General features: G+C 32.9%; 1 protein-coding gene across 1 annotated transcript in view; it reads left to right on the plus strand.

Annotated features, from left to right (window-relative positions):
* The first annotated feature begins 6,300 nt into the window (after positions 1-6,300).
* Positions 6,301-23,705, plus strand: part of LOC145278333 (plasmanylethanolamine desaturase 1-like) — a 92,196-nt gene continuing 74,791 nt past the window's right edge. The window contains exon 1 of the mRNA XM_080130628.1: positions 6,301-6,497. Within this exon, the coding sequence (XP_079986754.1) occupies positions 6,347-6,497 (151 nt within the window). The 5' untranslated portion in view covers positions 6,301-6,346. The remainder of the gene's footprint in view (positions 6,498-23,705) is intronic.

Here is a 23,705-nt window from a genome sequence, read left to right on the forward strand (position 1 = left end):
GGTGTTTCAAATGAATGTATTTATTTAGAGCACAATGGAACCATAATACTTGACTTTTGCATTTTAAACTTTAAATAAAGTCATTATTTAAACATAATTTTATAAAATCAACAGTACAATGTAGACTAGAATGTATTGTGGGGAGGCATGTGAAGCTTCCTCCCGGTAAACTGTGTAGGGGGGGGGGTCCCTAACTAGAACAAGTAATCGATTGATTTGATTAAAAATTAGGTGAGTTCACTGGTTTCGATGACAATAAAAGTATGGGAGGGTGGAACATTTGTTGATCCTCATTCAATCCCAGATAACATTGGGTCTCCCTGCTAGTCAATGATATTTGAAGAGCTTATGAGGAACAAGGAATGTAGACAGAACAGTTTTGCAAAACTGAGTGGTAGTTCTGGTTGCATCTTTTTGAGTACTATACCTCTAGAAGTGTAAGCCATGTTTAGTTTCAGAACAGTTTCCGATGGTTTGTTGTTCTATACAAGTCCTGGGAGGTGACTGGTTCCCAGTAGACATTTCTCAAGTTGGAATCCACAGAGCAGCAAAAGATTCTTCCTATGTTGACATGAAGAAAACATACAAAATTGCTACAGAAACGGTTTAATATTCATGGAGCAATTCTGGTTTCTGATTGGTTGGTAGCAGAACGTGTATTAATTCGATTTGTCAGTTCCTAGCAGCATCATTTATAAATAGAATCTCCCGACTGTGCAGGATCATACCCCATTATACTCCGGTAGAATGGGATGTGTCTCCTAGCGGCTTCGGCTGCAGGGAGACAGGGTAGTACAAGTCAAGGATTCGTCACTTGACACTCAGCCCAACAGGTGAGGGGTCGGGAACCGGCCCAGCACCTGTTGGACTGAGGTACACCGCCTGGATAATACCTAGGAGGTCCACCCTCCCAGGCCTTGCCACCGGGCTTTCCGGTGGGGCAAGTTTATTGCTTGCTGCCTGAGGCGCCCCAACCGGGGAATGCCGACGGGGTTACTCGGGCAATTTTTAAAATTGCAGGAGTGCCCCTCCTTTAGGGGAGCCTGCGGGGTTCCCACTTTCCGGCCTTGTGCCACATTTTGCTGAGGTGGGCAGCAAATAAATATCTACCCCATTATACTGCAAAAATACTGTAACAATACCACTGGGTAGGAGCTACTGGGAATACCTATCCTGCTTTGACAGAGTTTAAAACCGGCTTTGAAACCTAGTAGGTGATGCCGTTTTCTCCTCCTTGCAACCTCTTTCCCACAGAAGAAAGTCTCTGCTTATCATGGCAAGTGCTCATCTCAGCTCCAATCTATTGTCATCCCATGCCAAACTTCCGCAAAAACACTCATCTAGCTTCAACTACTATCAACAATTTCCCTTACTCTCTATCCGTGCCTAAATCTAAATGCAAATTTCATGAACAAAGCTTCTTTCCTAGAATTGTCTGCCTGTGGAACTCTGTAACATTGATCTGCTTTCCAGATGACTACAACATGCTTATCTTCAAGTCCAATGTAAACAATTTCTTGTTGAGACGTACTCTTAAAAATCAAATTATACTGAATTTCTATCACTAATGATCACTACACTGTTGCTCTATGACCACCAAATACTCATTATTTACCTTTAACCTTGAGTGGCCTTCAGGCCTTCATAAATGGTGACTCCATTGTAGAAAAAGAGGAACAGATACTACACTTTGATAATATTTATTTGCACAGATATTTATACAAATTAGGCATTGTGTTGCGATATTTTGGGGACAATGAGGATATGATCACCGAAAGTTGGAAGGTTCTAGTTATAGAGGCTGGTGATAGGAACTGACGAATCAAATGGAGCCATGTTCTGCTAGCAACCAATTAGAAACCAGAGTTGTTCCATAAAAATATTGAATCTTTAGCATTCTAGCACATAATTTTTTTTGTGTCAACAAGAGAAAGATCTTTTGCAACTTTGACTGCAAAATTATAAAGTCCAGGACTCGTACATATCAGCTACCTATTGAAAATTCCTCATCTCCAGGACTTATACAGATTAGCTACCCATCGGAAACTCTTTTGAAATTAAACATGGCTTCCAATTCAAGACATTGTGACATAAAAATGAAGAAAGAGCAGAGGTCTGTTGGATGGCAACATGGACTGAAAACTTAGGGATGTTGGCAACCTTCATGTGGTCCCGCCTATAAGCACTGATGTCTTTCTAGAAAGAATGCTGACTAGAAAGATATCGGGTAAACAAATGCCAACAATGTGATTCATATGAAATGAATGATGTTCAACAACAACAACAACAACAACAACAACAACCACAGATCTCTTTATGCAAAACGAAGCAGCCCCTCTTCCTACCCACTATTTAAAAGATCAGTCTCTGGGTGGAGAATATGAAGTCTTTATCCTCTAATGAAGACTTGGAGCAAGTTCAGATTGGCACTTATGATGGCATTTAAAAATAAAGAAAATACAGAAATTTTTCTATGATGTACATACTAGTCACGGAACGAACATGAAATATTCCAAAAAATTACATAATTTAATCAAGTTGTGTTTTTTTTTTCATTCAAGAAAATCAAATTTTACAATTAAGTGAGTCGTAGTGTTTTTATCAGCCATTACTGAATCCAATGAAATAAATAAAGGGAGACAGCTCATATCCAAGTGTCAAGATTCAAAAATCAATCATATATTCAATGCAGTTTAGTAGTAAAATCGCTAAAATCGTAAATTTTGATTTTCTTAGTTAAAAAAAAAACTACTTGATTGATTTATATGATTTTTGGAATATGATGTCCTGTAAAGAGTAGGTATACGATAAATGTTTTTCTCCATTTTTGTTTATCGCCATGAGCGCCAATTTGAACTTGACTGAGACTTTTACCAAGTAGATTATCATCAATAGTTATCTTTACTGGATGATCAGCTTCTGGACAGAGGGCAGCACATGTAGTTGCCCTACATACTCAAAATGAGGTGCTACACCTAGTGGCAGTAGCAGCTCATTCTGCTTAGACTGTGGTGCTTCTCAGTGCTACAAGTAGTCCTTATAGACATGTTTTTGTGTTTCACTAACCCCTATCCTTGAGTGAATTCCGGATATTGGTAAGAACTGGTTAATTAATAAAAGAACTATATAAAAAACAAAGTTTTGGATCAATCATCATTAGTCAGCAAGCAGAGATGGCTGGATCAAGCGGTGCTAGTCAGCAACTAGACATGTATAAGCTTTGTTTATTTTTTATTTGTTGTTATTTGGGGGAGGCTTGCCACTCGAACTTGTGGTTAAGGGAAATTTTAAGGGACGCTTTAAATTGTAAAATAATTTTTTTTCCAGGCTTTTTGCATTTTAGCAAACGATAATTTTTCAGTTTTTTACATTTTAACAAACGATAATTTCCCAGTTAAAGTAACATTTATTCACATTGCAAAAACATTTCCTATATTACTTTATTTCATTCATTACTATTTAAATATGAAACTTGCTTTTTCACATTCAATCATTTTGCCTTCTGTAGACAATTCTCATCAATTTGCAAGTTTTTATCCCACCCTCCTGCTAAAAATAAAAGAAACTGTAATTTTGATTACTAAATGATTATGCTCTGGCTACTCTTTTGCTTCAAGCATTACTAAAAATGATGCCCACGAAACAAACTGGCAAATGAGTCTGTCTCGTTAAACGCCCCCTAATTTAATTGTATAGCAATAACCTTTATGGACTCTGCCTTGCAGGTTTAACCCCCCCCCCCCAAAAAAAAAAAAAACTTCTTGGATTAATCTAAAAGGGAACACACACAAACAAAAAATCATTACCCTGATCTGCGCAAGCAAGAAAATAGGAACACTTTGTGTTAAACACCTTAAAAAAAAAGAAAACGTCCTTTTTTTTTATATCTTAATAACAAAAAAGAACAAATTTAAAAGCTACACTTAAACAAAAAAATACTTTTTTCATTAAATAAGTGTTCCTTACTTACCTCCCCATGAGGGCAGAGTTAAACACAAGGTCAGTTTTTAATGGGGAGAAAATCCAACCCTCTTTTTGCTTATGTTAGTAGAATGTCTTTAATTGTTGATTTGATGTGACTGGCGATGGCGGTAGTGATGGCACTGAGATTCTTTGCCTCTCATCATCATCAAATATCCCAGCAGTCATCTCCTCTTGTCCCGTGAGGAGCGGGGGGGGGGTGCCCGTTTTCCTCAGTTTCAAGTTCGCAGGTCTCTGGGAAGGGTGAGCAAATCATAACTCCATCAAGAAAAAAGTTTTTGATGTTAAACATTATGTTCTGTATTTTTTTTCTTTAGGGGAAAGCGTTAATTTCATTTCTAGTTAATTAAAAAGCAACAAGGTTTTATTAACTGGAAAACTATTAGTCTTATACGGTTAATAGAGGAACCGTTTGTTTATTTGTTTTTTGTTTTGTTTTGTTTTTGTTTTTGTTTTTTATTTTATATTTTGCTGTAATAAACAGAAATTTAATTTGCTGGCCTGACAGGACAGAATGGGTAAATTTGACTCAAATGTTTTTCATGAAAGAGACCGTCCAGGAAGAAAATTTCTACCGAAATTTCCTTCTCATCAGGACATTTTTATTTTAAAAGAAAAAAGAAGATAAAACATTAGAACCAGAGGTTCTAGAAGATTGTGAGAGTGCCTCTCAAGAAGATAAAAAGATAAAAAAAAAAGGAAAAAAACATTTTTAAAGATCCCTTTTCGCATGCTTCTTTTCTTTCAGTTTTTTCAATTCAAGTAAAACTATTTGTATGATTATTTTAAAAGGGACACCATATATTTTTCCATTTTATTTGTCACTATCGTTTGAACGATAAATTTAACTTTGTCTTTCCATTCGATAGGATTAATTCCAGAATTAGTCTCTCAATTAGAGATCCCTTTTTTCGTATGTTCTATTTTTTTTTTCTTTTTTTATAATTTTTACTTGAGGTTAATTGTTAACCCCGGCTTTGGGAAATAAAAGCAATTCAGCATTTTCTTTCTTTCAATAAAGCGTGACTAAATTGATATACTTTTCGGGTGTGGTTTTCATTTGCCCCCTTTTTTTATATTTTGCCTCCCCTTTTGTTTATTGTCGCTTTGTCTTTATTTACAAGATTTTGCTTAAATTCTCCAGCACTCTGTTTTATTTTATTTATTTAACCCCCCCCATTTTTTTTTTGTTTTTTTAATATTAGTTACTCCTTAAAAAAAACGTCAAAAGGGGTACTCTTACTCTGGATAGAAGCAAAAATTGAAATTGTCTCGGTCATAAAGGATTTCTCCTGGATGCTACTTGGCCTTTTGGCCAAGATCAAAGTTTAGTATCTGTTCTTCAGATGCGGCACTTCCATTTCTCGTTCTCTTTCAGTGGAGGAGAAATCCTTCACGACTGAGACAATTTTTATTTTTTGTACCTTTTCTCCAAGTTAAAAAACGACCCTGGTGTCGAACTCTGTCTCGTGGGGAGGCATTGTAAATAGGTACACTAAAGAAAAAAAAGTTCATTTTATTCTCGAGTTTCTTCGTTAAGGTTCGTGACTGTTTCGGAAGTCTCCGGTGAAATTCGGAAATAATGGCGTAAGTACGGAAATTTTACGAATGCCTTTTCTGAATGTGTACCAAACATAAAATATAGTGGTTCTATGAAATAATGAAGTGTTTTGAAATCGTGTAATACGACATTGTTTACGATTCCTCCTAAAGTTAACATTAACGCTTGAAATTTATGAAAATGCATAAGCAAAATAATTAAAAGAGAAAGAAAAATAGGTGAATAATTACGAGTTTTTATTTAATTAACGAAAGTGAAGAAGATAGAAAGAAAATGTCACTGATCTCTAACCCCCTCCTCCCATTTTCGTTCGTCAAACGTCAAAACAGTAAACAACAAGAAAAGATAACTTTGTACAAAATTATTTTTTTTAGTCGTTACGAGTTCTTATCATTCTTCTTATTATTTGTCGATCAAGTTATTATTATTTTTTGTTTTTCTTCTTTTTTTCTTTTTTTTTTTTTTTAATAAAACAGATAACCGACAACGAACCGGTAGAAAGTGGTGTGACCAGAGTCACGCCATCGTTTATGCCGTTGCTAGGCAACAAAGTTATGACATTTTTAAAGCGGCCTTAATGCTCGCTACAACGGAAAATTTCGAACGAAGAAAATAAAAAGCTGGCTTCAAAAGAAAAAGAATCAGAAGCAAAAATTCTGTATCATTTTTAAAATCCAAAACTTTTCCAATAGATATTTTTAATGACCAATAAAATAAATAATCGGAATTTACTGCGGAACTGTTGTGTTTTTTTTTAATCCTCACTTCCGGTCTCATTTTCAGGTGAGGAGGAGTTAGTCGAAGATGGCAGCTAAGTCCGAGGAACAAATATTACGCTATTCAATGTTGGAAGATGATCCCAATTCTAATAGTCTGTTCGCCGAAAAGGAGCGTAAACCTCGATGGGGACCGCAACATGCCGGTGCAAAGGAATTAGCTAGTCTTTACACGAAGGGCAAGTATTTTGAGCAAAGCTTCCCAACTTTTATCATCTGCTCTCGCTTGGTTATTATTGTGTGTGTCTCTCTTTCTCTCTCTCTCTCTCTCTCTCCGCCTTTCTTGAACAAAATCTAAAAATTGACAAATGAATCACTTGTCAAAACTTTAAAATCGAGTTTTAGTTTTTAATGTCATATCAAATATGTATTTCATAAAATAGATTTGTTTTTGATAAAAACACCAGTGTTTTTGATGTTCTTTTTTTTTCTTTTTTTAAATGACGAAAATCCAATTTTGTCGATCTCAACAAAAATAAATTTTTCCAGCATCTTTGTTTAATTGTGATTTAGTATTTAAACCTTAATGTAATTGCAAAAAAAAAAAAAAAACATTTATTTTACATAAAATAATACACGGAATCGTTAGTATCAAACAAAAACTTTTTTCTTTACTTTTAATTAAAAAGAACAAACTATTTAAAACTTTTTAAAGTAAAAAAAAATTAGGGTACTTATTGTTATCGTGCTGAAATGTTATTTAGAAAGCCATTCGTAACATGGGGAGGAGAGGGTGTTTTATAACTATTCGGTACTAGTAAAGAGAGTGATCCGGACGTAAATAAAGTTATTATTTAAAAGGCCATTCTTAACATGGGGAGGGGGAGAGTGTTTTGTACCTATTCTATACTTTAACCTTACAATTGAATAATAAAAAAAACATGTCAAAACTTAAATTAAACTTGGAAATACGATTTTAAAAAAATAGCGCGGATCACTCTCTGCACTAGCACCAACTATTCTATACTTTCACCTAACAATTCAATAAAAAAGATATCGTGAAACTTTAATTTGAAAATATTATTTTTAAAAATAGCATTAAGTGCAATCATCAAATTTAGCCCCCAAAACATTTTTATTTTAAATATTTTTTTAAAATAAACTTTTTCAAGATAACTTTTTTTAAATGAATCGTTAGCAAAACTTTTTCAAGTAACCGTTTATACTATTTTTGATTGTTAAAAGTTGGTGCTTCTAAGAATTTGAACCAAACGTAACTGACTTTTTGCCAAACTAAGCACAAAATTTGGATTAGGTTATGGTTAGTTTTGGGTAAAAACAGTTTGGTTTATAATTTCGTTATAAATTATCTTCAAATGAAAACCCATGAAGCATTTTTATTTATTTATTTATTTATTTGTTTTCATATATATATATATATAATTGTAAAATGAGTTTTTAAATCGTCTAATATCCGTTAATGATTCATGTTAACTTTTTCTTGCATCTGTAGACAAAATATCAAAAGAAATGAAATCTTTGATATGAATAGAAGCGCGACCGAAAATGCTTTATCGGGAAATTTAATTACAGCCTTAAATTTTTCGAACTATGAACGTCTTGTTTCGAACTGATAGTTTTTAAGGATTCAAATTTCGCACAATCACGGAGGAATTCGTCTGTTATTACCCCTTTCTCATCATCTCCACCAATGTTATGCCGGGTGTATAAGTTGGTTGGTCTATAATAACAATAATAATAATAACAATAATAATAACAATAATAGTAATAATAATAATAATAATAATAATAGCTGCTACTATTGTTCACACTTTGGCCTTTTGGCAAATGCTTTGGAAATGACAGCACTATTATGCCCGCCACTGTCTGCCACCAATCATATTCGGGATTCTTTTCTCATGTGCCTTAAATCATTTGAAATTGAAAAAAGAACGTCTGCTGGGAATATATTTTTTTTTAAATAAATCACTTAAGACAATCCTAATTTTCATTGGTGGCGGGCATGAAAGGTGCTGCTGCCCTTTTTGGAATTAAATTCCTGGTTGGAAAAGAAAAGTTGAGTATTTCGATTCATTTGTGCTCTTAAAGCCAAAAAATCTAGTTTTAATTGTGTAAAAAGATATTTGATTGTTTGTAAAGTTATTTCCCATTAACATGTGTGCGTGTTTGTGTTTTTATGTGTGTGTTTATCTGTTACTGCGCGTGTGTGTGTGTTAGATTCGATAAAAAAGCAACACAAGTTTGAAATCATTTTTTTTTCTTGTCGAAATTACCTGCTCATTTTTAAACATATTTGTTTATAAATTAATTTAAGGACATGAAATCTTAAATACATTATTTTATGAAAATAATCGCTATTTGTTAAGATATAGCCAGCAAACCGATTTTTTACTTGTCATATTGAAACTAGTAATATATCCAAAAATCATGAAAATTCATAGAACAACTGTTTTTAGTAAAAATAAGTCTATCCCTACAAGCATCAAATATTACAGCCGTGAACATTGAACAGGTAATCTAAAATATTCGTTTCGGGTTATGTCCCCTGCGTGTAGACTCCTACTGTCTACTTTATAACGTCCCAGAAAAATGCGATGTTACATAATTTTCTGTAAAAATTGAGTTTTAACTTTCTACTTGATTACTTTTCATAATTTTGGTGCTAATGCAGAGAGTGGTGGTGGTGGTGGTCCGCGCTATTTTCGTAAATCGTATTTCCACGTTTAATTAAAGTTTTATGTTTGTTTTTTTATTATTGAATTGTAAGGTTAAAGTACAGAATAGGTACAATACACTCTCACCTCCCCATGTTAAGAATGGCTTTTTAAATAACGTTATTATTTCAGCACGGATCACTCTCTGTATGAGTACCGTAATTTTTGGATGTATTACTATTTTCGGCGTGTCATTTAAGTAAATACGTATTTGTTTTTGCTTAAAACGATATTAAATAAATAAAATAAAAATCAATCTGCTGACTATATCTTTACAAACACCAAATTATCTTCCTTTACCGCAATGTTCAAGGTTTCAAAAACTTACATATATTGTTTAAAATAGTTTTACTTATTTTTTTATTTTTATTTTTATTCCTTTGAAGATTGTAATGCTGGGTATGGAACAGCCAAACCAGCTGCCAACATTACCCGCTTTTTTTTTTTTTTTTGTGTGTGTGTGTGTGTGTGTGTGTGTGTGTTAAAATCCAATTTTGGCGATGCAATCTCAACAGAAATAAATTCTTCCGGCATTTTTTTTTTTTTAATAAAAATAATAATCAGAAACATTGATATTAAAACTTTTTTCTTATGCTGAGAAATTAACGTGCTGAAATGTCATTATTTAGAAATCCATTCTTAGCATGAGGAGGGAGGATGCTTTGTAACTATTTGGCCTTTGGGACAAGATCACAGTGTAGTATCTGTTCTTCAAATGCTGCACTTCAATTTCTTGTTCTCTGTCAGTGGAGGAGAAATCCTTCACGACTGAGACAATTTTTATTTTTTGTTCCTTTTCTCCACGTTAAAAAAAAACGACCCTGGTGTCTAACTCTGTCCCGTGTGGAGGCATTGTAAATAGGAACAATTTAAAAAACAAAAGATATCGTAAAACTTGAATTTAACTTATAATAAATCACGGCACCTTCTCAGCATAAGCACTTTTTGAAAAATTTTAATTAAAACGAAATTTATTTTTAAAACTATTTTAAACTTTTTTCAAGTTTAAAAATTTACTTCCCGATTGCCAGATTAACGACGAATACCTTTTTCTTCTGATTTTCAAATTTCTAATGAGGTTATTAAGATATTTAAAAATATTATTTGAAAGTGTAGTATCTGTTCAGTGTTCTGTACTATTTATTCATGACTGGAGTATTTCTCTTTTCAATCAAGACTTTTAGGGGAGCTCCCATCTGAAAAACCTATTTTGTTTACTTTTGTCCTCGTGGGGAGACAAGTAAACTTCACATTAAATGCGTTTTTATGATCTTTTGCATTCGACCTTAGGTTATATTCCTAGGCATTACCTCCTTTCAATGAGGAAGGTTTGTCTATCGACTTGTCAAACTTGTAAGTGCGCTCATTCAGGAGTGCACGATATTTTTGTCTCAATTTATTATTTTTATGTGCAGTTGAATGTGTCTTACAATAATACTGACCTGTGCCCTCGTGGGGAAGAAAATTAACAGTGATTATTTTTGTATCCATTTATGCCAAAATTATTTATTTATTCGAAATTTAACCGACTTAACTGCGCTAAAATTTGTATTTAATTACCGATATTGTATTTCATAAAAGCCTGCATCGTTTTCTGGTCATAAAAAAAAAAAGAAAAATATTGCAGGTTATTTTACGTTTTCGAAAATAATTTTTGTTTTATTTTTTGATGCGTCAATGATTTTTACATCGCTAATAAATAATTTATTTATAAATCTGTTTGAACAAAGTAAAATTATCGACGCGTGAAAATTAAAACAAAAATTGTTATTTTAGATAACTGGCGAAAATCTTTCGTTTTTTTCCTAACATTCGTTGTTTAATAATGAAACAAAAAACAAACTTGTAAAATAAAAAAATAATTCGGCATATTTTTTGAAGGGTTGAAAAAAAAAAAACTCATATGAAAATTATTTCTTTTTGTTTAAAAAAAATGAATTTTGTGAAAACTTTTTTTCGTTGCAAAAAAAGCAAACGCGTCATAATGTTATCAACATTATCAAAACATTTTTTGGCAATTATTTATACAGCCAGTGTAAAACGAAATTTTGTATTTTTTTTTTTTAATGTCAAATGTCATTTCTAATGGCTTTCAGTAGAAATAGAGATCAACAATAACAAAACAAGAAATTCTAAAACAACCAAGCCCAATTTCTCCACATTTGATGGCCTTGTGCCTGATTTGTTCTATATGTAATTTTATATTTTTGGCAAATAATGCAAACTGTAGTGTCTCCTCAACGCCCAACGGTCATTGAAGGAGATATTTTAGACTAAAACACTGTTTATTTGTTTCAATCCAGGGTGACCCTTTTGGGGAGTTGGATCCCCGCATTAAAAAAAAATTAATAAATAAAAATATAAAACATTCTCTGTGACACGCGTAAAAAAAAAACTTTTTTTTTTTTTTTTTTTTTGTAAAATTCTTAATGTGATTTATTGGTGTGATGACAATATTTAACGTCTTCGTCTTGTCGCATTGTGTCGATAGGTTTGTTTCTACACCAAAACAAACGCTTCAAGATAATTCAGAATCCAGTTACACGGATAAGAATTTTTTAATAACAATAGGATTTGATTTTTTTATGAGGTGAACGAAAGAGAACTACATTTTATTCAAACGCGCGTTCATTTAAAAATTTATTTCACGAGACTACTTCCCTGCATATTACAACATGGTCGTCTTCAAAGGCGATGTTATTGTTAATAGATTCCTGTTGGGTAAAAAAATATTTGAATTTGGTCTATTTTAAACTGACAACAAGGCGATTGTCAAGAATAGCCACAAGAAAAAAAAGTGGGTGACAAATAGTTATTGAACAAATAACTGTTACCAAAGGCAATAAATTTTACTTTTTATTATTCATTAGTAAAAAAAACAAAACATTTCTCTCTCTCTCTCTCTCTCTCTCTCTCTCTCTCTCTCTCTCTCTCTCTCTCTCTCTCTCATGAAGAAATTACCTTCCCCCCCCCCAAACATTAGGAGAAAGAATTTGTTTATCGCCTGAGGTGACCGACCGGAGAATGCCGACAGGCAATTTTTATGAATAAGTCGATACCGGCTGTGCCCATGACACAAATTCGATTTTGTCACATCCGACAACCCTCGTGAGGAGTTTAATAAATTAATTCTAGCCAAACTTTTTTACCCAATGCAAACTTCCTCTTGTTTTCCTTACATTCAAAAATCTATCTCGTGTCTAATTTGAGAGACATAACCAGGAGATACGAAAACGAATATTGTAATTGTTAAAGTCTTTGAAAATGTATGTTTTTTTTTTAAGTCGGTTTTTAATCGCTGGTGGAGTGGTGGCCATTGTTATGAGTAGTTTTTTTTTTTTTTTTTTGTGTATTAACATTATTTAAAAAAAAAATACTAAACGCATCAAAAATATTAGTTCCACTTCCCCTTTTTCACATTTCCTATTTCTTTAAACATCGATGTTAATTCTTGAAATTCAGATTCTTGTAAACATTTCTGAAAACTGCAATCCGTTTTGGCAATCACATCTATTTCCACTTGTTTGTTCTCCAACATTTTGTTCCGGTTGATTAATTCCAATGTTTATGTGGGTGAGTGATCAAATTGCCTGCTTTCTTTGATGCGTGAAGAAAATTGCTCATACTTATGCCTGTCTAAAAATTGTACAGGGACTCAATTAGATAATTTTGCATTCCCTCGGTCTATATTTATCTACATCTAATTACGATACCCGAGTACCTGCCACAGGTGTTTATGCTTGTCGTCTCAGGGGACATTATCTGGCATTGTTTCTGTGGAGAACAGGCACTCTGTTTTATGGAGGAATGCCGACAGAACTTATCAGACTTTTTTTTTTTTTTTTTCCAACCCAGTTATTATTCTTGACATAAGCAGTGTTTCTCTTTCCAATCAACACTAACCCATTTTAGGGAAGCTGGATTTATCCCACCTGAAAACCGATCTTGTTTAATTTTGTCTTCATGGGGAGGCAAATATAAGGACTTCGCATTATATACGTTTATCTTTTGCATTCGGCTTTAGGAGGTTATCTTCCTAAGCGTTACCTCCTTTCAGAGAAGAAGGCTTATTGTCTATCGACTTTTAAGTGTCCTCATTCAGGAGGGCACGATAGTTCGCTTTTTAAGGAAACTGAATTCTCCATATGAAACTAATCTTGTATCTAATTTTGTGTTGGTCAGCGAATTGTTCTAGAAAATTTTTGTATTGGCATAAAAAATGGTTTTATGTTATTTTGTTAAATGTTATTAATTTATAGTAGTATTAATAAAGGCGGACATCTACGAGATTGCCCCCTACCTCTGAATTTCACAATTTTAACTTTAAAAAAAAAAAAAACTTTTTTCCTGTTAATCTCATCGATTACAGACTTTCAGGTTTTTTATATATATATATATATATATATATATATGATTTTTATTCTCGGGGGTCAGTTTTCAATTATAACGTTCTACTAAATTGAACCCCCATTTTCTGGCCATCATCGAGGAAATATAGTAACTCTCACGTCACTGGTAAATATTAACGTCTAAAAAAGTGAGTTCCGAAGGGGACTTTCTTAACTCCTCTTCCCTTTCTCTCATCTATTTTTTTTTTTTTTTAATAAATTATTTCTTGCCTTTGGTAACAATTATTTGTTGTAAATTGAAAGCAAATCGGAAAAGTACTTGTCTGCTTCAAATATAAATGTCATTCGTAATGTCTTATTTTAACGGCGGAAAAATGTGACTATTTAAAGTAACGTATTTAAACCAATTTAATTTAAACAGAAATATTATTTATATCAAGTTCAAAAATTATTTTATTGAAATTCTGAAAGTTAGATGCGTCGAATTGTCAGATGTTTTACTTATAACCAAAACGTTTCTTTATTTTATACAAATAAACTTTCTATTGTTTGTTTGAATTGATTTTTTTTTCTGGCACTAACGAATATCATGATAATGTCCTATTGGACATTATCATGATATTCGTTTTCAACATGCTCGAAAGCCTGTACAAGTCATTTTATAGGTTGAGTCTGGAGTTGGATAGAGATAGGTAAATCTAGAAAGAGGAGGAGGTTAAGAAAGTTCATTTCGTAATCCCTTCTTCAGATGGGAATATTCACCAGTCAAGTGGGAGTTGCAATTTTTTTTTTTTCTCGATGATTGCCAGAAAGTGGGTATTCAATTTAGTTGACCGTTAATAACTGATCCCCAAGGGTAAGTTATAAAAATATTTTTCAAATCTGACAATTAATGAGATTAACCGAAAAATGTTTTTAAAAAAGGGGGGTTGAAAATAGTAGAATTTAGAGGTGGGGGAGGGGGCAATCTGAGATTTGCCCCCCCCCCCACCACCTCTCTCGTAGACTGCCGCCTTAATACATATTAAATGAGTAATTATTATTATTTTTTTAGAGAAACACGACATCAGATCTAATCAATTCAATTTTGTTTTGATTTAGATTATTCACATAATGTTGACACATTCCAAAAGTACTTTCCTCAATTTTACATGCGTGATATTAAATGGATTTTTAATTAAAATGATTCCTTCTTTAATAATATTTAACAAAAACAACATAAAACGATTTTTAATACTTATACAGAATTTTTCTCGCATTGTTATCTGACCGTGATATTTATCCTTTGGTTCTGCAAATAAGTATGGGGGGGGGGGCATCGCTCCATACAACGCATGAAGCCACTTGATATGAGCTAAAATTAGTACTTCGAGGTAAAAAAAGACTTGCCAATGATAATTGTTAGATAGAATAGATTCTGGCCCAGAAAACAGCGATTCTTCCCTCTTTGCCAGAAACATCGTTCCTGGAATGTGAGGATTAAAGGAAAAAAAATAAGGGAAACGAGAGTTATGAGGCTGCTGAAAATAAGCTCAAGATCCGCTTTTTACTCTCGTTAAATTATTACATCAAGTCGAGTTAGTAAAAAATCCTTAAGACTCGAATTGGAAACAAATGTCCAATTATATTTTCTGATCTCTTTCTCTCTTACATCTTCATAATTTTCTATTTTTTTTTTTAACTAGAAAACTGATGTGTTCCTCTAATTGAAAATATAGAATGTTTTTTTTTTGTTTTTTTTTTTTGTTATCTGTAGCAATGTAGCATGTCTAACTTACATGAATTTAACTTTTCCAATTGAAAAACTAATGCGTTTTAAAATATATATATATATATTATATTAAGTGATTCATAATTATGAAAGAAACGTGATTCTGTAACGATGAACATTTGAAAATATTTACAATTTAACTGTCGCAACTCTTTCTCAAATATAGGACGGGCAGTCATTGGACATTTTGTGGGTCGTCATCATGACATCTAACGAGGTTAGACCCGTGATTGTCTTTGTGTGCATGTGTGTGTGTGTGCCTTGTCGACAATCAATAAGTGTATAGACCGTAACATGCGTCTGGTTTGCTGGACGAAAAAGGCTTTTATCTAAATGAATGCCGAGTTATTAACAATTAATAACTTCTATTACTTAAGTTGACATTTCTTGGCGCAGTCCATATTTGGGGGAGGCGAGGTAAGATAAGATACTCGTCAAAGACGTCATCAAATGACCAGTTTTTCGGTGTATCACAATTTCCATTAATATTGTTGCCACATCTGGGTTGGTGCATTCACCACTACTCTCTCCATCTTGGATAGGTTCCAAAAAAGAGTCTTCAATCTAATATGTTCCACTTTGTCAACTAAGCTCCAACCCTTTTCTCATTGCCACAACGTCGCATCCCTGTGCCTGTTTTACATTTTAATGAAATGTCCTCCGATGAATTCGTTGCACTTGTTCCCCCTTGACGTACTTATCCCCGACAAACCCGTTTAGCAACAAAATCACACCCCTTCACTGTTCAGGTCTCTAAATGTCAGAAAGCTTTTGATTTTCGACTCTAATAGTTTCTTCCCTCGAACAGCTAGGCTTTGGAATTCCCTTCCTTCTACCTGCTTCCCTGACCGTACTGATATGCATAAGTTTAAATGTAACGTAAACAAACATCTTGTTAATCTTTCCTAGGCATGGTCCCAAATAGTAACTCGTTACGTCCCAGTTAGAGATGAATCTGAGTAAAAAGAAATCGTAAAAGAAATATAATGAAATGCTTGTGAACGTGACAACAAAAGGAAAACAAAAAATGGTCATCATTTCACATTTGCTTTATATGCTGGCATGTATTAATGGCTTTTAAAAATTGACTCCCAAACTAACTTATCTCTACTCAGGTCTTTATATATCCCTCTTTTTTTCAAGTCTATCCTTATCACATTTTCCTTGGTCTTCCCCTGCCAACGGACTTTCCTACTGCAACTGTTTTATGTCTACTGACTCAAGAACTCTTGCCCATTCTTTCAAAACAACCAAAGTTTCTTGCTATGCATACATTTTCCTATTCTGTCCAGATTTAAAGTTCCTCAAGGTTATCATAGCTTTTAAGACTTGCATTACACACCCAACATATCATTTCTTTCCATGCAACACATATCCTCAACTCACTTATCAGGTCTAACTTCCCTACATCAGTGTATGCATACCTGATAGACACCTCTCTTATTAACAGTGGTAACGCTCTGCTGGTTAGTAATGACAAAAGTTCCTTGAACTTTATTCACTCTTAACTCTTACAATTGCTATTATTTGTGTTGCAATGATGTCAAGGTAACAAAACTTCTAAGCAATCTCAATGGCTCACCGATTCTCGTTAAATCACCAAAGTTAAGCAACAATGAGCCTGGTCAGTAGCAGATAGATGACCATTTGGGAATACCAGGCGCTGTATGTAGGAGGATGTCGACATCTCCTTGCAATTGCTGCAAAAACCTAACATCTCCCTTGACAAGTATACATACGACTGGAGTCTACTTGTGAATGTCATACTTCCATGAAACTTCCTCCTTTCAAGAAAGCCAGTTCAACTTGTCTGGAGTGAGTGCCACTTCAGTACAGTTTGTACATCAGAGTTCTTATTGCCGTTTTATTTTTATTGTGTTTACAAAGTTATTAACAAAGAAATAGACTATGAGGTTCAAAGTTTATTAAAATTGAAATAAAGTTTTTTTATATACTTTTAATTCTCGGTCATTATTTATTTGCCTCCCCATGAGAGCAGAGTCAGACATAAGATCGGTTTTTAATGTGGAGAAAATTCAGCCTCCTCCCCCACCAAAAAAAAAAAAAGGAGCACTCTTAAAACAATTTTAATTGCCGTGTTGTAGAAGGACTTCTTTACTAAGGACAGAAAAGATCAAGTGTAATATCAGAACAGATATTACACTTTTATCTTAGACAAAAGGCTAAATGTAAAAAAGAGATAAAGCATTGCATTTTTTTATGTGAGAAAAGATAAACTGGTAAATTGAAAAAAAAAAATGCTCATTTTGCACTTTTAATTTTTTTTATGCGTAATGGTGCTCGGTAAAAATGGCACAAATAAATAATGAAAAATGTCACAATGCCAATGACAGAAAAAAAAGACTAGTATCTGACGTGTGTAGATGAATTAGTTCAGTTGTCAGTGGTTTAATTATTGAACAGAACACAGAACTAGAAATATTTCTACTTGTATATAAAATGTACTTTGTTTGTGTGCGAGTTCGTTCACTATGGACTTTGAAATAGCTGGACCGAGTTTTTATTTACTTTTTTTAATTTCACACAAATGTACTTTGTGTCTGTGAGTGCTCTCAGAGAGGTTTTGTATCTGAATATCTCTGATAAGTATTGAAACTCAATAATTGAAAAAATATGATTAAAGAAGGAACAGTCCAATTTTGACCACAGTTAACACCCTTATATAGCCTAACATGACAAGTGCATTTGAGAAGTTTTATCATCACACAAGCAAAAGAGACCAGCATATAAAATCAATAGTAGGTTCTTTGATATGGCCGGGGCATGTTCGCAATGACTGTTTAAAGCGCAATTGAAACATGATACTTAACTTTTGCATTTTAAACTTCAAACCAATAAAAATAATTTTATAAAATCAACAGCAGGTTCTCTACAGTGTAATGTAGACTGCAATGTACTATGGACTAAGTTACTATGGAGAGGCATGTGAAGCTTCCTCCCGATGCACTGTAGTGAGTCCCCAACTAGAGCAGGCAATCAATAGATTTGATTGAAAAATGGGCAATTTCACCGATTGCAATGACAGTAAGTATGGTATGGCACATTCATCGATTCTTATCCAATCCCGAGCAACGTCAGGTCTCCCTGCTAGTGTTCTTATAATTTTCATATATTACTAGTTGTTGGCTGCATTGAGACTAGCATAATCCTGTGTGGAAGATGATCTCCCACTTTCTGACCAGATAGCGTTTGAATGATGTGTAATCGTTTTAGGAAACTATTAGATATAAACATGTTTTTGTTTGAGGGGTGGGTAGACTTGGGGTGCTACGTTTACAAATTTTATCCAATTTTATTTCTTTTTATTTTTAAGTGTAGGAGGAAAATGTATGCATGGTCTTATTGTGAAGCACTGAAACTAACTTGTCGCAACTTTGCTGAAATATTTTAGTGCAGTGTAATATATTTTTTTTTTTGTTTTTGATTGTTTTCTTCTTGAGTTTCATATATTTTTTTAAAAACGGATATTAATAGTGTTTACTTTTATACAGACAATAAATTAAAGTTGTATGGAAAAGTGTGTCAGATTTTAAAACTTTGAAATTTATACATTTTTTTTTCATCCCCCAAACAAAGCATATTGCCACTTGAATGTGTAAGCGTCTACTATTTTTTTTTTTTTTTTTTTTTTTTTACTTGAACGATCGGTGCTACACAATCTTTATTCCTTTGAGCTAAACCTATATCTGCTTTTCAGTTTTTTGGGGGTTTTTTTTATTTGTTTTACTCATTTGAATAATTTCCTTTAAAAAGTTAATTAATCCGTTATTTTAGTGTAATGTCATGTTGCGGCCAAACATTGATCGGTTGGTTGTTTTTGTTTTATGGCATATCCACCCTTTTCAGGTTATTTAATGCCGAATCCAAAGATTTTGAAGAAAATTTTTTAATAGAATATATTTGTTGTTTTCAAGTCGGTTTCTATTTAACCCATAGTTGAGATCCTAACAGGTACTACCACTCTGGGTCAGAGTGGACCTGGGAGCAATGGCAATTAAAGGGTGGATCCACACTCCCCAAAGCCCGCAAGCTGGGGCCTCACTACTGGATATAGTTTAAGGTCATATCCAGGACCCCAAACATTGGCATCCAGACATCTTCATAGATCATTGCACAAATTGAGGCTGTTTGCAAGCTTTTGTCAATTTGAAATTGAACTTTTTTTCTAAAAGTAATTTCAAAAAAATAAATATTTACACCAGCATGTGGTAATGATTTAGTTTGATGCATTAGCATGATTGAGAACAAAAATTGTTCCGTTGTGTCTGTACTTATGGATTAACAGATTATACTCAAGAACTATCTAAAGGCCTCTTCACGGTTTTTATTTAATATATATATATATATCTATATATATACTAGCTGTACCCTGCCACGCGTTGCAGTGGCTCAATTTGATGTAATGGAAAAATTTAATAAAAGAGAAAATGCATGTTTCTTATATTAGTACAGCAATCCACTGCAAAAAGTGAAAAAGAAGGCGAAACTGAAAAAAATGGTACTCTTGCAGAATTTGATCTGGATCCTCGAGAGTTTCTGTCAATCATTCATGTTTTGGACTTTACCAACAATCAGTGGATGAAGCCGAACGTAGCAAAAATGTTGAAACGCTAAATGCTTTTTTTTTTTGTTGTTGTTTTAAAAAATGTGATTTAGTAATTAATATTTGGTTGATGGTGGGGGGAGGGGGGGTTACTATACACAGATTCGAAAAAGTCGTCCAAAAACAAATAAATGAAAGCAAAGGTAAGGAAATTTACGTTTCTACCTAATTGGATAATTGTTTAGTGTTTTTATGTAATGTAAAATGTTTAATTGGCTCAAAAAACAGAAATGGTCGCGAATTTTGTTGAATACGTTAAGTTTGGGGAAGTAAGTTGAAAACTAAAAACTATACAAACAGTGTCTGAAACTCACCGAACATATGTTACCATGACATAGGCTGGCATAATCGGTAGGTTTCTGACAGTATTTTGTATAGTTCTTTTAGTTTTAACTCACTTTCTCTAACTTAAAGTAATCAACAGTGTCCACCACCATTTGTAGCTTTCAAATACACCAATAAACACTGTTTTTCGAGCCGACTAAACGTTACATTAAATGAAAAGGGTTTATATTACTAAACACAGATACAAAGAAGTTGTCAAAAAATAAATATATAACAAATAAATGTTATCAAAGGCAAGAAAAGTAAGTGTTCTACCTAACTGGATAAGATTTTAGTGTTTTTATGTAATGTATAATCGGTTCAAAAACATTCAATGTTTATCGGTATATCTGAAAAATACAAATGGCGGCAGACTGTATCGAACATGTTAAGTTTGGGGAAATTTTGGGAAAATGAGTTTAAACTAAAAATACTGTTAGGAACTCGCTCAATATATGTTACCATGATGTAGGCTGGCATATAATCGGTGGTTTTAAACTTTTGCTCGATACAGGTGACGACTTTTAAAAATCCCTTTTAGTGATTACCTGGTTTGAGGATATTTGTACAACTAAACGGCAAATCTGCTTAAAAAAATCTGGTATTATTTTACTTTAAGGCCCGTTTCATGTTCATATATAACGAAATATTTTATTGTAGATTTCGGTGTGCTAAAAATGAATCTGCAAACCGTTTACGTAGCAAAAAAAAAAGTTTTCATGACATTCATGAAATTACTTTTTCGAAAAGTGGGTGATCACTTTTCAATGTAAATTTAACTTAGAATGAGCACCCACTTTCTGGCCACCTGAGAGAGGGGCATTTTTCTGTTTCTTGGCTAAAAAGTTTTTTGTTTGATTTCTTTTGCATGGTAATAACCCCTGAACTCTGGGACTATTTTCCATTTAACAGCCGTAGCCTTCGTTTACGCTATGCGTAAGCATAAACGAAAGCTGTTTAGCAAATAAACATGAGAAAAAATCCCCCCTCTCTCAGGTGGCTAGAAAGTGGGTGCTCATTTTAAGTTAAATTTACATGGAAAAGTGATCGCCACTTTTTCGAAAAAGTAATTTCTTCATATCATAAAAACTATTTTTTTGCGACGGAAACGGTTTGCAGATTCGTTTTTAGCACACCAAAATCTTCAAAAAAAATTTTGTTATTTACGAATGTGAGACGCACAGCCCTTAATGGAAAATTATATCAAAAATCCGGGGGAAAATAGTTTTCAATAAAAACAGCAAATGAATTCGATAGAAAAAAAATGGAAGCTATTTTTTTTTTCTTTCTGTGTGTTTCTTGGCTAAAAAGTCTTTTTGTTTGATTTCTTTTGCATGGTATTAACCCCTGAACTCTGGGACTATTTTCCATTTCACAGACGTAGCCTTTGTTTATGCTATGCGTGAGCATAAACGAAAACTGTTAAATATGCATTCGCGTACCAAACTGCCTTGTCAAAAAAACCTTTAAGCCAATAAACACGAAATATAATGCCCCTTCCTCAGGTGGCCAGAAAGTGGGTGCTCATTTTAAGTTAAATTTAGATGGAAAAGTGATCACCCACTTTTCGGAAAAAAAAAATTTCTTCAGATCATGAAAACTATTTTGATACTCCTTGGGCGTTGAGTTCCATGGCGACCCGCAGAATTATTTAATGGTCGTTCCCTTAGTACCCCCCTAGTCAAGGCTAACGCATGCGCACGTAACATTTTTTATTTATTTACTTACGTGGTGGAGTTTCTATACTGATAGGTTTTTTGAAATTTTTTCACTGGATTATTATTGATTGAACACTAACCAGATTATGAAAAAAAATTGAAAAAAAAAAAAAAAATCATTTCAACATTTGAAAGGGATACTCACTTTTTAGTTACCACGTTCTGGTAAATCGGTCACTTTTTATTTATTTATTTTTTTTCTAAATACGGAAGTGTCTTCGGGAGATATAAAATGGTCGCATGTTGACGAAGCAATGTATCGGGAGGCGTACGGGATTAAAAATTATTGGTAAATTTTTAGATTAGGTCCACCTCCTCAATTTTCTTTTAAATGACTTGAAATGGTTTTCGACTATGCTGAATACGAAAATCGCATCGAAATTTTGCAGAAATAAGTAGTTATCAAGATATAAAAAGTTGTATTATGCATTGTAATCTTTGGCGGCCATCTTTTTTACGTGTGTGTATTTGTTTATGGCGCGTGTGCACGTAAAAAGATGGCAGCCGAAGAATACAATGCATAATACAACTATTTATTTCCGCAAAATTTCAATGCAATTTGCGTGTTCAGCATACTCGGAAACCTATAAATGTCGTCATTGAAAGGAAAATTGTGGAGGTGGACCTAATCTAAAAAAATACCAAATTATTAAACATTTCTCCAGCATGTTAGTGAAATTTATAATACTTTAAAAAAATTAAAAAGAAACAAAACAAAAGTTTTGAAAAAAAACTCACCTTTCACAAAAACAATTTAAAAAAAAAAAAAACACAAACTGACTAAGTAAAAAAAAAAAATAATTAAAAATCTCGAAACTTTATTTTCATGAAAACAATAAAAAAAGTCCTGTTCTCTCTATTTTTTTTTTCTTTGAGAAACAAATATATTTCTGACTTACAAATGCGGTAGAGACTCATTATTTTTACTTTCTATGGTTTTGATATACCGCATTTTTATTGCTTACAAAATGGGTGACTGATTTATCAGAACGTTGTAACTAAAAAGTGAGCACCACTTTCAAATGTCGAAATAATGATTTCTTTTTTACATTTTTTTTTTTTTTTAATAATCTGTTTAATTAGTGTCCAATCAATAATAATCCAGTGAAAAAAAATTCCAAAAACCTATAAGTATAGAAATTAAGCATGGGAGTATACAACAACGTCGCCTTTCGCACTTTTACAAACCTTTTTTTAAAAAAGTAACTAAACCATTTATTGATAATTTGTCACGTGTACAAACATTTATTTATTTACGTAGGCTTAACTCCTTTCATGAATAAGAAAAGTTTTACTCTTTAAGAATAATAAAAGGAAAAAGTTACTGAACATTTATAAAAGGACTTCTTTTCATGAAGGCCAGAGGAATAGTTGGCCGAAAATTCGTGAAACAACAACTAATAAAGATGAGAATAATAGTCCGCAATAAATAAAAATGGTGCTAATGCAGAGAGCGATCCGCGCTATTTTTTAAATCATATTTCCACGTTTAAATAACGTTTTACGATGTTTTTTTTTTTTATTTATTCAATTGTAAGGTTAAAGTACAGAATAGGTACAAAATATCCTTACCTCCCCATGTTAAGAATGACTTTTTAAATAATAACATTATTTCAGCACGGATCACTCTCTGCATGAGTAATCTTATATAGAAAAACAAAAAAAAACCTCAAAAGCAAGCAACAAACTTTTTTTTTTTTTTTGGCCTTATATAATAAAGAAAAGATGTGTAAATTAAAAAATTTGGAAGATAAACAAATGAAATATGTTTTTTTTTTGTTTTTTTTTTACTTATCGAGTTAACAGAAAATGAAACCTTTCGTCAATTCGTGGCTGTGAAATGAATCGAACCGGAAGTTCAGTTTTATCAACAGAACAGATTCGCAGAAACGATTAAATAAATATATTTATTTTATTTAATATTTT

The sequence above is a fragment of the Euprymna scolopes genome, chromosome 1 (genome assembly GCF_053919585.1).
Source record: "Euprymna scolopes isolate OS-2025 chromosome 1, ASM5391958v1, whole genome shotgun sequence".
NCBI classification, from domain to species: Eukaryota; Metazoa; Mollusca; class Cephalopoda; order Sepiida; family Sepiolidae; genus Euprymna; species Euprymna scolopes.